Raw genomic sequence first — 17,559 nt, forward strand, 5'->3', positions numbered from 1 at the left:
ATGTTCCCTCCGCTTCTCTAGCAGTTGGATATTCTAGATGGATATTCAGCTCATCAAATTCTAAAGATTTCAGAAAACTGAGGGCATAATATAGTTTACTTTATAGTGGCTTATGCAACTTCTGTGGTGTCTTTCTGATTTTTTTGAGGAGCTTTATAAACATGGTTGCTTACTTGTAGGTTACTGACGGGACGGATGGAAACGAAGAGATCTCTGTAGGCAGGTCTTGGGACACAGTCGGTTTATTGCAAAGGGCGTGGGTATTGGGGCACTGCTCAGAGCTGCCAGACTCAGCTCTGAGCAGGCCCAAGAGAGCAAGAGAGTAAGTGGGTGAGAGAGAGAGAGAGAGAGTGTAAGAGCAAGAGTAAGAGTAAGAGCAAGAGTAGAAGTGGAAGTAGTAGTAAGGAAAGGAATGGAAGTGTCTGAAGTCCTGGTTACAATAAATCATCTTCTGTAATGAGTATTCTAATTGTCACTAACCAATCTAATACAAGATACAAATCCTATAGCATTTACATACAGCCTATCTTATATTACCATAGAGTAACTTCTAAAAACTACTCTTTGGACCCCTTCTGCTGAGCTAGTAGGGTCTGCTCTGACCCTTGGACCTGCCTGCAAGCAGAGGGTATTGTTCAATCAAGAGGGGATTACCTTCAGTCGGCCATACCATTGTTTTCCAGTTGTTCAGTAACTAAGACTTGGTATTTCAAAAGTGGCTTTCATTTCGATGTCGCCTGTAGTTTTCATATTCCCAAAATCTTTTGTCAGGCAATCATATTTATAAGGCTTTCCTGTTTCATCTTCCCCAACACTTACTGTTTTCCCTCAGGTGAGGTAGGTGCTTGTTTTGGTAGAGCTGTAGTCAAACCTCCATTTTAATAGACGTATTTTATAATTACAGAATTGTGGAATAATTCATGTTTGAGAGGACCTCAGCTCATCTAGCCCAACCTCCTAATCAAAGCAGGGCAAGGTGTGAGGTCACACCAGGCTTGAGTCTTGAAAAACTTCAGTGGTGGAGGCTGTGCAACGTCTGGACAGCTTCCTCCACTGGTGGATGATTCTCATGGTGGAAGTGTTTTTCCTTGTATCGATTCTGATCCTTTCATTTCAACTTACACCTACTGGCTCTCGTCATCCCACCCTGCACCAGTATGAAGAGCCCAGCTCCTCAGTGCCTCCCCAGAGGTCCTGTGAGGCCCTCCCAAAACTATGTCTTCTCAAGGCTGACAAGCCCTGGCTGTGCAGCCTCTCTTTAGAGGATGAGTCCCTGCCAGCTTCATCACTCCCTGCTGGACTTGTCTCTTTGTTGTACTGGGGGGCTCAAAGCTCTGCAGTGTTCTGGATGTGGGCTGATGAATGCTGCTGAGAGGGGGATAAACCCTTCCCTTGACTGACCAGCAATGCCCCTGCTGATGGAGCCCATATGGCTCGTGGCCTTTTCTGCTGCCCTCCAGCAACTCCATGGCTTCTTCCAGAGAGCTGCTCCAGGCCAGCAGTCCCCAGGCTGTGTCACTGCAGGGGTGGCTTCTTTACGGATGCAGGACTTTGCCCTCACTGAATTTCATAAGGGCCCCATTGGTTCATTACCCCAGCCTGTCGTCATCCCTGTGGATGGAAGTGCTGTACATACCAGCTGCTGTCCCCAGGGTGGTGTCACCTGCAAACTTGATAAGTGTTCACTCTTCCAGAGGATTAGTTAAGGTGTTGAGCAGCACTGGTCCTGTGGTACACCCTTGCAATGTGGAAGATGTTTAAATACTGACTTCAACTCAATCACCAAGCCTAAATTTAATCCATCAGTCAGATGGCATGGCTGTTGGGCTTTTCCATAGGAGTCACCTTGTGCCTGCTGCTTGAAGACCAGCCTTGTGCAATCATTTTTATTAGGAAAACAAGAGTGGATGAGAGTTCTATGTATCTACTCTCCTGTTGTAGGCACCAGTGTATCACAGCTTGTAGAATGCTTAACTGGGATGGATAAATCTGTGGTGGAGTGGTTTGGGTGAAAAGAGATTTTGATCACTTGGGAGTTTCTGATCTCTCTGAGATACCTGTTGTGGGATGGCTACTTTTAAATAATGTGACCAAGAGTGGAAAATGCAGTCAGGGATCTGTGTGCTCCCCTCCATGCCTGACATACTTGCCCTTTCTCATTCTCTTATTATCCCCAAATCTTGTAATCAACAGGCAATTTCTTAAAGGAAATGCAACTTTAGTCTACTTCCAGATGTTATGCTTTGGAAATCTAAGGTATCACCAAGTATTGCTGGCAAAACCAGTTCTGGAGTCTGATACCTCCTCTTCAAGAACAGAACATAAAGAGTGAAACCTGTACAACCACAGTTAAAAGAAATAACTGCTCTTTAGAGATGGCTTTTCTTGGATTAAACTTTGGCAGCTTCAGATAGATGGAGATCCTAGTTCTCAGGAAATGAGCCTGGGAAGAGGAGCCAAAAAACCTTATAAGCAATTGATATTGTGTACCTATTCTTGTGATAAATGTAGGCAGCATAAAAGCTTGATAGTGTGTGACCTTAAACGTGTATTGTTTGATGATTACTCTTCCATCTTTGGTTGAAAAAACAATTTTAAATACTGAGTTACAGTATTTTCTATTTAAACTTTAATTTTTATTATTCCCTTTTTCTTTTTTTCAGTGACAATGACAAATATTGGAGAAAAAGGTAAGATTTTTATTAGATGTTTATAGATGTAATTCATATATAAGAGTAGAACAGTAGTTTACCAGTAGAATTGAGAAACACTAACTTAGAGCTGTTGGATTTGTATTTGTTCTGTTCCTCAGCTCCTTTTATTATCCTGGTATTCCTGAATACTGCTTTAGCCATTACAGATAGAGATGAGAAAAATTAGAATTTTTTTACTCTTCTCACTGGCTTTCCGATGTGTCAACTAAAACAATCTTTATATTGTGGTTTTTAAAAGATTTATTCGTAATACAGAAAGCTGTTGTAAACGCAGGACTTCTAGAGATGAGCCGTGTATTTGTGCAGATGCAACATACTTAAATGGGAGGTGATTTTATCCTGCATTTTTTTTTAATGTATTTAAAGAAACAGAATCCTTCAGATATGTAGCCTCGTCAGAATATAATAAAACTGCCTGGTTAGCAGTCGCTACAGTTCCTTCCCTGAGGCTGTAGCATGTTTAGATTGTCCAGATGCAATTTTAATACTACAGCACAACATGGAAGTGTAAAGTGTGGGGCTGCAAAGCTTCTGGAGGAAGAGCTTTTTATGTTTGTGTAATTCCAGCAGATTTTATTAAACCATTGGCAACTCCCTCACTTAGAAAACGTGTTTGTCAATTAAGAAACATCTGCTTGAAAACCTTCAGTTCAGTGATCTCATCCCCCATATGAGTGTGTGTTATCTGCAGACTTCGATTTTGTTTCTTGCTGCTCCATAGTCTGTGAGAGGGAAAAAAAGTGAGTTGATAGGCATTGCTCACAAACCACTTTAAAATTATCAGCAAAATGTATTGGGGAACATTAAATTTCCTTATTTTCACTCACTTGGTGGACTTCAGCCAGTCATAAGAAACTTACCCTGGCTGTACTTCTGCCCTAAGAATTTTCAGGAGTGAAAACTGGACAAATGGGTCTCAGCCGTACTACAGGTTGCCTCAGATTTCCAGGCAACTGTAGCTGTGCCAGCTAGCTGTAAATGGGTTGCCTTCAAGCAAGTGATACACCATTTGGGTTGGGATTTGTTTTGTTTGGTTGAGTTACGGTTTTTTTAGTTGGTTAGTTTTGGGGTTTTTTTCAGAAAACATGCAAAATAGAACTATTTCTGCCAGGGAGCAGCAGATAGCTCTTCTTTAACTGTCTCAAGGGAAACGAAGTTCTTAGGTTGGACTTGCAACACCCACAGGCCCAGTGGAGCAGCTGGGTAGCCCGGGGTCTCCATCACAGTGCAGGGAAACTGGTGGGTAGATAACCTGGGAGGAGTGACCAGTCAGGACCTGGGCCAGGCTGCAGAACTGAGGTTCAAGATCAAACAAGATGAGCTCAAGTCTTGTTAAGACTTCAAAGGGAAAACTTTGGATAATGTCTTCAGGCATTAGTTTTTGGGTTTTTTTTAATATATGAACAATTTTCTTGTCAGTCAGTTACTGGGGTTTTTTGCAACAATAAAATACTTAATACAGATCAGTAAGTGCATCATATACAGAACTGAGGTGACTTTTCCTACTTTGCTCTCACTATATGCCATGAATACACTGTTGTTTGAAAAAATACTGATTTTGTTTGAGTAAATCAAGTTTTTTTTAGAGTTAATAGAAATGTTCTGATAAAAGTGTGGAGTGTTCCTGTCCAGATGCTTGTGCAATAACAAGATGGTGATTTAGAGTATTGTGCTTTGTGTGGAGTCCAGTTCTATCACTTATTTATGCTGATGAGATTTTTCTTTCAATTTATAGACATGGCATATGACTCTTTGCCCCATCATTCCAAAAGCTTTGTACAGAGTCGCTCCTCAGATTGTTAGCTTTTGTTTGTTATTTTTAACTGCTTCATGAGTAAGAGTAAATATTTGCAACGTTGCTGCTTTTTGAATGATCAAACCTCAGCACCAAAAATATTTATTCAGTATTACTTTTGAGGCAAAATTGCAAAAAGTAAGAACATACTGGACAACTGTTCTGCATTTATGTGCATCATCATGCGTGTGTTATAAAGAATTCTCTAGCACTGAATAATATTACATATAAAAAGACCCCAGGAGCTAACCATACAAGGGCAATATTTTGGACAGTGTAATGAAAGTACATAGGTTTCCCATTATGACATTTTTTGATGATCTTACAAATTTGTAAAAGAACACTCTTTTCTTGTCATGAGAGTAAGTTAATCAGGGGATATGAGTTTATGATATTTACTGTAGCGAATTGTTCACTAGAGTGAGAGCTTTTAAATGGAAATACCTATCAACCTACGGCAGACTCTTTGGAAAAGTTACTGTTGCCTTCTGTACTCTAGTAAAACAACTCAGCATGGCAAATGTTAGTTCTCATATATTAAAAAAAAACAAGAATAAATGTTGACTGGCTGTGACGAATATAAAGTAATGAATGGACATCTGAATTTAAAGGACTGCAGGTTTTAAAAATGACCCAACTGCCTCCCTCCTAAAGTCTAGGAAAACAAATTAACTGGATATGGTTACTGCTCAGATATCATGTGCATGTTCACCCCAAGGCTCCCCTCACCCTTGTCATTGTTTAGATGCCTTTACTTCCTTTGGGGGTAGGGGCTTTTGCTGGGGGGAGGCAAAGTGGGGGTTTGCATGGCTAGCAGTCTCCCTGCATGGTTTTTAAAGCTAAAAGGCAGAGATGCATCAGTTAATTAGGATTTATCAAATGTGTAAGGGAGACTGTTTGCTAAATAATTATGGGGCTTTAATAGGCTATTAATCATTTTCCTCAAACTTTTGTAGTCTATGTAGACTGTATCATGACATTCCCCACACAGTTTGTATTTGTCTTATGTAAAGTTGCAGTGCAGTATTTTTGTTGCAGAGCTTTTCCAGAGCCTCTGTATTTACATCTGTTAGAGAACTATCTGTGATGCTTACAGGCACTGTTTGTAAGTACTCCAGTATCACTGCTCTGTTTGTATTAATTCTGTTCCCTTCTGATTTTAGTTGTGTGCCTGGTTGCTTACCACATATTTTTCATGCTGTTCGTCTGGTCATATTGGAAAACAATCTTTACGCTACCAATGAATCCTTCAAAAGAAGTAAGATAAACCTTAACTTTTGTTTATGAAATAGCTTAGCCAAATGCCTGATTCTGTAGTGTTTGAATAATTTAGTCTCTGATCTCATGTAGTTTTTACACTGTGTAGAAGAACACATGGCAGTTACAGCTTCTTAGTAGGAATCAGATTGCAATCAGTGGAGTGACCAAGACAAAAAAAAAAATAACACTTTCTCTAAGTTTTAAAGGGTTTTTTTAATAGATATTTTAAAATGAGAAAAATTCCTGTCCACTTGAAAAACATGAGTTATTTGAACTAGCAGCCTAAATCTTTGCCATGGGAATATCAGACTTCTGTGTGGGCAGAAATTTATTTCCCTGTGTTTAAGACTTATATTTCCTGTCAGCATCTGTCTGTTGTCCTCTGAATTAAAGCTTCTTCCCCATCTGTTTTGGTATGAAGGGACTTGTGGATGATGGTGGGAGTGCACATTAGTTAAGTTGATGGTGGGAAACCACAGCTGGCTAAGCACGAAGGGAGCTAGTGAAGAACAGCCACATGAAAAAAGAGGTCTGCAGAGGTTTTCCATCAATGGCCCTGATGGAAATTCTGCCCATGCAGCTGTTTACAGCTAGCACAACTTTTTGGCCTCTTCCATTCTGTCTTCGTACAGAAACCCCTGAGTCCTCAGTAGGTGCAGTGTCACATAACCTCTGAGGTCGGAAGGAGTCATGCTATGGCTGCTCTGTAGTTGGAAATACCCATGAAGTAAACACTTACCTTGGCATGGAATCAACTCTAGCTGCTCTGAGTACCATGTCAACCTAAAATGAATAGCTTGTGATTTCTGCTGTCTGTTGTGCAGAGGTTCTTTCCGAATAGTTTTCATTCACCATTAAGATATGTAATTGTGAAAGCAAGTAGATGATTCAAACTCTAATTGCCATCTTCACTGGAGTTCACACTGCAGTCTTTACTACAGCCTGCAAAATAAATTAAAAGCCTATTTCATTTGGTAATTACATAGCAAAATGTATGTATGTATATGGTGACTGTAGTGATAATTAGAAGGTCTTTCAAATCATTGGGCTGATGCCAATAGAAGCATTTTGAAAAATCCTGCTGATTATAGTACAGTTCCAAAGCCATCATATAATGCTACTGGAGAACTTCAAATGGGGTAGGAAAAGTACTGAAGTTGAGTAATAGAAAGCAATGTCTGGTGTTCCTGTGTTCTTTGAATTTACACAGTGTTGCTGGCAGTGAGTGACATCTTTGTTGTTCCATGTGTTTTTCCTATTTTACTAGAGCAGTATTTTAAAAATTTAATTAAGGTATTTTGTAATGTTAAATTACTGCTTGGCTTCCATTTTATAGGATGAAGTCTGTAAATAGAAAAAGATCTATGTTCAAGTGAACTGAACTAGCAATTACTCTTTTGAAGACTGAAAAACAGTTAAAACTTTTGCATTTTGTTTTCATGGATACTGCAGCTGGTGCAAACCACACAGCTTTCTTTTTAAGCTTATTTCAAACTTTTACACGTGAAGTAGATTTTGAGGGACTTTACTGTAGAGTGTGCCATTCTGTACTTGTGCATAACAGCTTTATACAAGCACTGCATGAAGATGGGAGTGAAAATGGTTTCCCAGGAATGAAGGTTTTAGATGTAGGACTACTCTGAGGAACAGCAAAAAAAGGTGGAACAGTAGCTCTGTTTACATCAAACAAGCGTTTAAAATAAAAGTAATCTGAACTAAGTTTCTGCAGTGAGAAATCATATGTATCCCAATATAAATTAACTCAGATGCTGGTAAGAGTGTGTTCTTGCAAGAGAAAAAGAATGGTGACCTGAGAAACTCAGGCCAAACAGTGAATATCCAGCTTCAGCCGGAAGACTCTGAGCTTTGTCAGGAAGGGTGGAGTGGTGCCTTCTCTGTGGAAGCGAGAATAGGCTCCTAACTGCATGTTTCTGTCTGCTTTTTTATTTTTACATGCATCAATTTCTTTTAGAAAAAAAATCAATATTATTGTAATGACTAGCCTTCCTGTAAAACGTAAATGCTGTGCAGAGGGCTTCTGTTTCTGGCACAGGTTAGAGACAGCTCTTCCTTCCAAATGTGGACTTCTTTTCAAAGGTGATTTTGTATTGTCTTTCTCTGATGGAGATGCCAAAGACTTCTTCATGTTCTAGAAGCTACAGTGACAAAACTGGGTATGTTGTTGTGTTGCAGAGGACTTTAGAGTTTTAAGAAATTTGTACTTCTTCATGTATACTAAGCATCTCTTTCAGTAACTTTTACCTTTTCAGCACTTGCTAGAACCATGTTTGTTACTGTTTTGGGCAGTGACAGAAGCTGGCATTTTACTCAGGAAGATAATCAAGATATGGTTATTTTGCCATACAGGACACCCATTTCTTCCTTCTTTTGGCCAGTTTCTAAAGTAAAAATACATCCTAACACCTGTATGAAGAGAACAGCAGTGACAAAGGATAAAAGGGAAAATGCCAGACACCAGAAGAGAAATAAAGCTGTCTTTTCTGCTGTTACTAGTAGTGTATTTTCTTTCAGTTAAACACTGACACCCCTCGGTTATATTCACTAGTCAATATCTGGCATTACAGAAGAAAATTAACTGGCCTTTCAGGGGAATGATAAGCTCTTGATCCTTCTCTTGAAGAATGTTGCTTAATACCTCTGGAAGCAGTCAGCATTGCATCAGTACCAAATCAGAAGTATTTGTAATTCTGCCTTCGGTTGCCGTAAAATAAATCAGTTGTTGTGGGAACACTGAGTTATTTGCTGTAATACCCTGTACATGTTGCTAATCCATCTTTATATAATGAATACTTACTCCTCTTTACTCATCTACAGTTATGTATTTAACTTGGAATTTGCTAATATTTCTTTGATTTTAAAAATCATTCCAGTTTCATCTATCATATTCAGACAAGGAGTCCCTAGAGAGGGAGCCTAGAGGTGAATCCCAGCAAGAAGTCTTAAGACGGGCAGCCAAGGATCTTCCTATCTATACACGGACAATGTCTGGAGGTAGGTAGGTGTTCAGGAGACTAAAAAAGGCAGGTGTCTTGATGTACTACCTAAACAAGTTTTAAAAAGTTTTCAAGGGTTTGGATTGAAGGGAAGAAGTGTTTTTCATACTTCATAAAGTAGCAAAGTGACTCAAGAACTTATCTTTAATTTAGCTTTGTGCAGCTACATTTATTCAGTGTATAAAGATTGTTGGGAAGTAAATTGCAGCATGAATTCAGGATTTTAAAGTGGATTGACAATGCCTTGCTGGTTGTTTTCAAATTGATACCAACAAATAGCTTGTAATACTAACAAGCTGCAGAAGAGGCTGTAGCAGTCATGAACTGCATAGATTTCTTTTACCATAAGTTAAAAAAATAATAAAACTAGAATTTCTATCTGCATATCATGTATAGCTAGATAGATCACAGTAAGAAATTGTTACTGTTTTACTTGTTGGTTGTTCAGTTGCGAGAGCAAAAGGTCTTCCAAACGAAGAGTTAATCTAACCCTAGTCATATTGTCAGTTTTTGAATGCTGGCTACCTAAGCAAATCCAAGAGATAATCTCACATAATAAGTTAAAGCTGTTAGAATAATAGCTTAAAATAGCTATATTGTTGAACAGTCTTTACAGTTTTTCCAGTCTAGTGAGGGTTTTGTGGGTTTTGTTGGTAGATTGGTTGTTTTGCAGAGCTGAAGGGCTTGGGGAAAAAAAAAACCTGATTAGTATGATCAGCAGAGATTGCAAAATCTGAGCTTTTTGGGTTCACTCTGATAGATTCAGCATTGCAAGTAGTTGAAGAATGCTTTGGTATTTGCATCTGCTTCTGATCATGCTAAAATGTTTTCCTGGGGGTTCTGCTGGGCTGAGCTGATATTTACTTTTGCACAGACTTCAGAAATCAAAATGTGTAACTGTACATTGAAATCTAATCTTGGAACTTTTTCTTTAGCAATCAGATACTGTGACAGATGCCATCTTGTAAAACCAGATCGTTGCCATCACTGTTCAGTATGCGACAAGTAAGAATATTTTTAAAATAAGTGGTTTTCTGACTTAATCAATTTTCCTTTCTTAGCACAGAAGCTTTTATTTTTTTATGAGTAGATTTTTCAGGCTTAATACTTTGGCAGATACACTTTTTTGCCCTTAGGGTTTCTTTTTTTGAGATTTAGTTTTCATTTACGTATTTCTGAGGAAGTCTATAACTTAGTCTAATTCATTTGATGACTTCCTTGATGCCAGCATGGATTACATGGTCTTATACATTCTTCACATAATGGTTAAAAATTATAAATATTAATGAAGAATTTTCCTTAAGAATGTAACCAAAAATACTTGATAAACAAAAATTTGCTGCTTTTGTTAGAATCTGAATAAACATCACCACCCATCTCAATGTAATCATGATGTCACATACTACCTGAGGTAATAAACTTAATATCCTATTTTTTTACTGGATAGCTTGCAGGTTACTTTTGTTTAGAGAAAGAAACAGCCAAGCATTCTCCCATTTCTAACTGAAGCCATAAAACTTAAGGTTTTGTTTGTCTGACTCAAAAGGAAGTTCATACTCTCCAGAAGTCTGATTGCTTTCTAATTTAATCTTTCTTTTGGCTGTTCTCTCTGGCCTTTCTCCAATTAGCTCGGATGTGCTTCTTCACTCTGGCCCCCAGTGCTTTAAATTTCTAACTTTGAGAGAAGATACTTCTTCAGAGGGTCATTTATTCTTAGCTTTAAGGCTGTTCCAAATACTCTGCAGCTGACCAAACCTTCCAACACAATTGTGAGGTAGAGAAGACATTCTGTTTTGTCCAGCAAAGCAGCAGAGGCACTGAAAGAGAAACAGGTTTGAGGCAGGAAGAACGTCTTGGTTGTGTTGTATGGAATGGTGGTTTCAGTGTCAGATAGGAACATAGTCATGTGTGTTTCTAGTGTAGAAAAAGGGTGACTTGTTATCCTACAAAATGTGAGTGAAATTTTCAGAATGCAATTAGTTAACATATTTTGTAGAATACGTTTATTTTGTCCTTACCTTACCAAAATTTGCTTGTTTCAATCATATCTGATTTTCTTGTGAACATTTTATTAATGGAGAGTGATTAGTTACAAAAGTGTTTGGGATTTTTCACACAAGGTAAGCTCTTAAATCCTTGTCTATATGCATAGAAAGATGTATATATTTCTATAAAAACAGACCATGTTCTTGGAAATATATTTAGTTGTATGACCAAGTACATAGTAATTGAATTAGCCCAGTTTCTAAGGCTCTGCCAAAAAATAAACAGTAGCTGAAGAACCTATTCAGATTGAGGACCAAATGCTAAAGTTGACCAAGTCCTATAAATTGCATTTTCTTAAATCACTAAGTTCTTGACATATCAAATACTTTGAGTTTGGTTTATCTGCAGTTTCTCCAGTTCCCTTGTAGGTAAGCTGTATTATGTCAATTTAAATAGATGTATTTATTAAATAGATCATATAACACACAGTAAATATGGGTCATTTTTTAATCTGTATGTAAACAATTTAAATCTGGCGTGTAACTGTGCTTCTGACTATTATCCTTTCTTTTGTCTTTTGCGATGCTTGGAATTCTGCTGGGGCTTTTTAAAGATGCATTTTGAAAATGGATCATCACTGCCCTTGGTGAGTGTACTATTGGTTTTCTTTTCTTACATTCTGATTTGGTAAAATACACTTTTGTGGGGCCTGCCATGAAGATGATGCTTCAGTTTTCCTAGAGTTAGATGTGTATGGGAGGTTACTGGTCTTGCAGAATTGTTGGAGTTGTTTACTGTACTTCCTCTTTTCCTAGTTGTGACATATGAAAAGAAATTTAAATATCATTTTCCTTGGACCTTTGAGTTAGATACCTCTTTATGTTTTTACAAGTATGGATGAAGTACCCTTCTGATCAGTGAGAACTTTTAAGAATTGCGTCTTTTCTTCACAGCATTGGAGTATTACTGTGTCTTAGTTGCATTGAAGGATGAAATGCTACCGGGGGTTTAAAATGAAAGGGCAAGGCTGTGCATAGTTCCTTTTACTGAAGCTCCCAGGACAGCTGGAGTGGGCTTGCTGGAAACACCAAGTTAGCATTTTTAGTTTTATTCCCATAAAACCTATTCTTTATTTTCTTTTGTTCTTTCTCCCCTCTCTTTTCCACCCTCCCTCCTTTTGCTGCTGTGTCAGCCCGCACGGTGGTTTTGTTCTCCTCTCTTTTCTTAGCAGCTCTTGGAACCAGTGGATAGACAGGATGTATAATTATTTTATGTCAGTTTGGCAGGTGTATCTCACAGAAATAATTAAAGATAATTGCTTAGTAAGGTCCAAGTTTAGAGGATTGAGTGGCAGTTCTTCACCATATAAAATGATCAGAAAAGAAGAATCTTCTGTGTTGGACAAACTGAATGGTAGATGGTTCTAAGCAGTTGTTTTGACACTTTCTTATATCAAATTCTAGGACAGAGGGGGCTCTGTCCTGGGGCAGGCAGGGGTGCTGGGCTCCCCTTGTTTCTCTTTGTCCTGACAACAGTATCTGCCATAATGCAATTTGATTTTAGAAATCCTGTCTTATTTTGCATCTACATGGTAGATACAATTGAAAGAAATAGTTACCCATGTAGGATAGAGCTTTTTTTGCTGTAGGGATAATCAGCATGTGAAAATTGATGATATTCACTCTTAGTAGTGTGCTTCTTAAAAAAAAACCATGAACAGCAACAAACAGACCCACAACAAAGCAAACAGGTAAAACCATTGAATGTGAAACAAATTTCTTGTAACAAAAAGGGTGGTTTTTTCAGCTTTCTAATAGCTGCCTTATCAAAAGCTCTAAGAAAAACAGCTGCCAGGCTATTCTTGGCAAAATATCGGTGAAAAGTCTCAACATGACTATTTATATTCAGTATTATAAACACTCCTTATAAACTTTATGGTCTCTTTGGGATTTTTTTGTGTTTTTCTGTCTTAAGACATTTACATGAAAATGTTCTTCATGTAAGCTTCAATTTCAGAAAAAATCCATTATATCAAATAAGAAATCATAAGCAGCACTTAGGTTTTGTGTAAAGGGACAGTGAAGTGTTATTTCACTCCTAGAAAAACAAACTGTTTCCCTCTCAGTAGCATTTGCTTACTATACATGTTTATACTCAATCTAATAACATAAACATACCCAGTTTGAGAGAGTATTTACATTGCTCATTGCTTTTCATCTAATGAATAAGCAATGGGTGCAAAAACCAAAAATACAAATGGAGAAGATAATTGAAAAATGTGTAATGCTTCTTGATTGATAGATGTTCCTTTTGTACTCCAAGTAACAGAAATGCACTAGAAAAAGAGGTATTGTGCGTTTTTTCCTAGTTTGAGCAGATGTTCACAGTTCCTTGCTCACCCTAAAAAAAAGAACTATGTGGAAGAGATGAAAGAGTCTTGAAATACTTCAGAGGTGCTAAACAAGCTTTATAGTTTTCTGTAAAGACCCATATTCAAAGGTTCTTAGGGAAATATATGGCTGTCTTGCCAGCAAAAGTAAGGGTGCAATTCAGTATAATGGATGGGTTTTAGCCCCTCTGAACATCATTAGGTTCTGCTTTGCTTTTCATGTTGGGATTTTTTGGTGGGAACAAGTTGGGGGGGAAGGAAGGGGAAAAGAACTCACATGATGCTTAGGGAGAGCAGGGAAACAGCAATGAGAGTTATCTATAATTTAATGTTCTGCTAGGAGAAGGATTTCTGGATAAAGGATGGGTAAAAATAACCTATGGAAAGTAAGATGAAGCATTTGGAAGGCAGAGGTAATAAGATGTTCTCATGTCCTAGCCCCAAGTCAGCTGTCTTCTGCTCTCTGGGAGGCTTTATTTTGGCTGTCACTCCTGCGCTAATGGAAGTGCTGTGATAAACGGAAATATTTAATGCTAACTGCCCACTAACTACTCTAAAAGGTTTAAGTGATGCATTAGTGATTTCTAGTGCTACTCACTGTATACACATGGAGCTGCAGGTGGGAATCCAGTGGCTTGAGACATCACCAAAAATACCATTTGTATAAAACGCTCTTAGTACTAACAAGGTGCATTTAGGAGCACCTTAAGAATAATTTGAAACATCTCTCCTTTATCTTTTGAGTAATCCAAATACTTAGCATCTCCTGGATTCTGTGATGCTTTTTGTTAACTAAGTTGCATCACCTTCAGTGCCTTGTAAATTATTTCTTTGCCTGGCATTTTCAGTAGACTAACCCTTCAGACAGGAATAATATATATTCTTTTTGTGCTTGAAAATGAAGCGTTTAAAATGTTAGCTGTAATCCAGATTGTTATTCTGGACTGTTCTGATTGTATGAATGTTTCACTGCAATAACATACCATTATTTAGTCAGTTGTTGGTATATTTATCAGTTTTACTCTTTCTCAGAAACGTTACACTTCAAATCTAACCACCATTCTTGGGGCTTAAGATTTGGTGCTACATGCTCAAACAGTACAGTTACAAAACCTTGGTGTTTGCTTTCTCTTCAATCTTCTGCTGAACTATTCTTTTCCAGTAAGACCTCTGCAGTGTGGGGCCTTGCCAAAATTGAAGGGAGGATAATAATTTATGCAAGTTCATTTTGACACGTGTACCACATGCCATAGTGCAAAAGAACAGTTAGAAATAAATCTTTGATTCAAGAAACTTCATCTTCGGGGAATAACATTTCACTTGGTATTTCTTTTCTCACATCAAACAGTGGCTTAAGAACAGTCCAAAAATAAATATCATGAAAGGAAAGTAGGTTTATCGTAGAAAACTTGAACCTGAATTGCTTGCAGTCTATCATGGAATTGCTTACTTTGACATATTTAATGAAAAAACCCACTTCACTGTGGAGAATTTTGTATTTACTTTTCAATAAGAATAATGATGACCTTACAAATATATCTTCTTTTTCTTTAGTTAGAGCAATCTGTTGTGAGCTGTTAACTGTAGTTAAACAAATGCTTAGCTATTGCTCCATGTTTAAATGACAATGCTAAGTTTAATGTTCAGCCAAGGTGTTATGTTTTGTCTAAACAAAACTTAAAACAAAGTGACCCAACTCAATACACACCCTGAGAATGGGTAACAGTAATGTACAGTGAAAATTTCTTTGCTATTTTAAGATTTTACCCTTATCTGATTAGCATGTCTCCTGCCATTAGCATCACCATCTCCCTAAAGAAGAGAATAGTTGCGGTAGCTTGTCCTGCGCTTCTGGAAGCTAGAGTTGAGCCTCACCACACATTCTTTTTTTTCTTGTTTTTCTTTTTTTTCTGAGAATTATTTATCAATATACAAGTATCTTTATGGATGTAGTCTTCTGTTAATTGGCTGATCTTTCTGACAGCAGTATCAGTTAGGTTTTTTTAAACTCACATGAAGAGTTCTGTCAAAGCACGAAGATAACTTTGGTTAGCTTCTCAAATGCAACCAAATAAAAGAGGAAGCAGTTTACCAATAAACTGCCTGTGGGAAGCACTCCAATATTTTTTCATTTGGTGGGTGTAATATAGTTATATGTTTAATAGAGCTCTAAAATTCATAATACTTAATATGTTGTCTCTAATGTGAAGCTTGTGGTACTAAATGCACCCTCATCATCATAGTGTATACTAGTTGCTCATTATCATGTATAAAATCTGTACAAATGGGAGACAGGTGATCTTAAAGCCCATAAGTGAAAATGATGAGATTTATTTTAACATTTAGATGTGTATCTAATGTCTTATTTCCTGTCATTTTGTCACGGATATGGAATGTTTTCTGTTCAAGAGTAGCATTTCTCTCATTATTTTATGTAAATACGGATATTTTTAGGAATCTCCTATGAATGGTCTTACGTTTGAGAATCTTACTAAGAAGTTTTGTAGTATGAGAAGTTTTAAGTATATAGTATGATTAATAAAGGAGGATCTGGATTAAATGAGATGGCTTTTATTCTCGCAAAATTCAGTCAACTTTCAGTTCTTGGCTTGTTACTGTCCCAGCTGACATGCAGTATGCCCTAATGGTATGATATGGATACTTACCTGCAAACTAAAAATACAGCTAACTGCAATCACATTCACATCAGATGTTTGGAGAACAAATTTCGTACCATATGTGAAAATTTCATTTCAGTAAGCTGTTGAAAGCGGTGTTACCTGGTAAAGTTCTTTGGGCTTTTTTGTGGTGGTGGTGTTTTGGTTTGGGTTACTACACTAATTTGAGAATTGAAGCTAAATCCATTCCAGTAGCTTGAGGCAGCAGAGATAGGAAGCAAAACTTGATTTGCATGCTGGTATAAACATTTTTAGAGTAAATAAGTTTAATTTAAAATGGATGAAAGCAAAGAAAAATTTCATGACATTTCATTATTATGAGGGTTTTTTGTTGTTGTTTTTATCAGGGTGAACAACTGTGTAGGATTCTCCAATTACAAATTTTTTCTTCTCTTCTTGGCTTACTCGCTACTGTATTGCCTTTTCATTGCTGCAACAGATTTGCAGTACTTTATCAAGTTTTGGACAGTAAGTACCCCAAACTACATACTGTCTTTGAGTGTGTGAAGTTACTGCTGTGCAAGAAGTCTAAGGGGGCCTACAAAAAAGCTAGAGATGGACATTTTTAGATAGTACAAGGGGAAATGGCTTTAAGCTGAAAGAGGGCAGGTAATGATTAGGTATTAGGAAGAAATTATTTTGCTGGTGAGGCATTCGAAGGGGTTGCTCAGAGAAGTTACCAATTCCCTATTCCTGTAAGTGTTCTGGACCAGGTTGGATAGGACTTTGAGCAACTTGGTCTAGTAGAAGGTGTCCCTGCCCATGGTGGGGGGGTTGGGAACTAGATGATCTTTAAGGTCCCTTTCAAGCCAAGGCATTCTGTGATTCCAAGGCATTACATTGTAAACTAGTATCTCCTAATATCAAGTACAAAAGTACAAAATATTTAATAAATCATAGCCTTCATGTTTTTCTCTTTACCATATTTTAATGAAATTTCACTTACTGCTTCATTATTTTGAAAAGGCTAATTAAATGACACAATTTTTGTAAAGACAAATTATTCCTCTCTAAAAGACACTTCAAAGTTCGGATCTAAATTTCAGGTTCTTGCCTTCAGTATTTAAAGTTTCCCAAGAAAGGATCTGTTTCTTTAACCTAGATGCTGTCATGAACCTAATTGCATGGCTCTCTGTACATAGAAGGTGTATAATCCATTTATTTATATTCTTGTTGTGTGGTGTATTTGTCTGTGTGCTGAATTTGATTTGGCTGAATAGAAGATTATTAATAATCAAACAGCTATTTCCCCAATTCTAATGGCATTTTTTTTTTAATTTTTAGAATGGCCTTCCTGATACTCAGGCCAAGTTCCACATCATGTTTTTATTCTTTGCTGCAGCTATGTTTTCTGTCAGTTTGTCTTCTCTCTTTGGGTATCACTGTTGGCTTGTCAGCAAGAATAAATCTACATTAGGTAAGTAGATTTAATGCTTCTGTGTTTGACAGCAAAAAATAAATAATAAATGTATCTTAGATGCATGGGGGTAATGGAAGAAGTGGGCAATTCTTTACAGGTTCCTTGGACCTTGGTTAGAAGACTCTAGAGTTCTGCTGCTCCCTGGAAATTCTGACTCTTTCTCTCTTGCCCCAAAGGGCCAAGTTATTAATGAATGTACGTTCTTCCTCTCACTGCTTTCCACCCACAGCTCATTAACAGAAACCGGATAAACTAAAAAAATGAAAATAAAATCGAGATAAATTTCTAATAAATGTTAGATGG

At 37.5% G+C, this 17,559-nt stretch overlaps 1 protein-coding gene across 2 annotated transcripts in view; it reads left to right on the forward strand.

The window, feature by feature from the left end:
* Nucleotides 1–2,663: 2,663 nt before the first annotated feature.
* Nucleotides 2,664–17,559, forward strand: part of ZDHHC2 (zinc finger DHHC-type containing 2) — a 25,373-nt gene continuing 10,477 nt past the window's right edge. For both annotated transcript variants that reach the window (XM_008641437.2, XM_017744504.1), the window contains exons 1-7: nt 2,664–2,690; nt 5,673–5,767; nt 8,661–8,781; nt 9,719–9,788; nt 11,383–11,415; nt 16,184–16,304; nt 17,121–17,253. In XM_008641437.2, the coding sequence (XP_008639659.2) occupies nt 2,669–2,690; nt 5,673–5,767; nt 8,661–8,781; nt 9,719–9,788; nt 11,383–11,415; nt 16,184–16,304; nt 17,121–17,253 (595 nt within the window). In that variant the 5' untranslated portion in view covers nt 2,664–2,668. The remainder of the gene's footprint in view (nt 2,691–5,672; nt 5,768–8,660; nt 8,782–9,718; nt 9,789–11,382; nt 11,416–16,183; nt 16,305–17,120; nt 17,254–17,559) is intronic.

Source organism: Corvus brachyrhynchos, unplaced genomic scaffold, assembly GCF_000691975.1.
Source record: "Corvus brachyrhynchos isolate BGI_N302 unplaced genomic scaffold, ASM69197v1 scaffold17, whole genome shotgun sequence".
NCBI lineage: Eukaryota > Metazoa > Chordata > Aves > Passeriformes > Corvidae > Corvus > Corvus brachyrhynchos.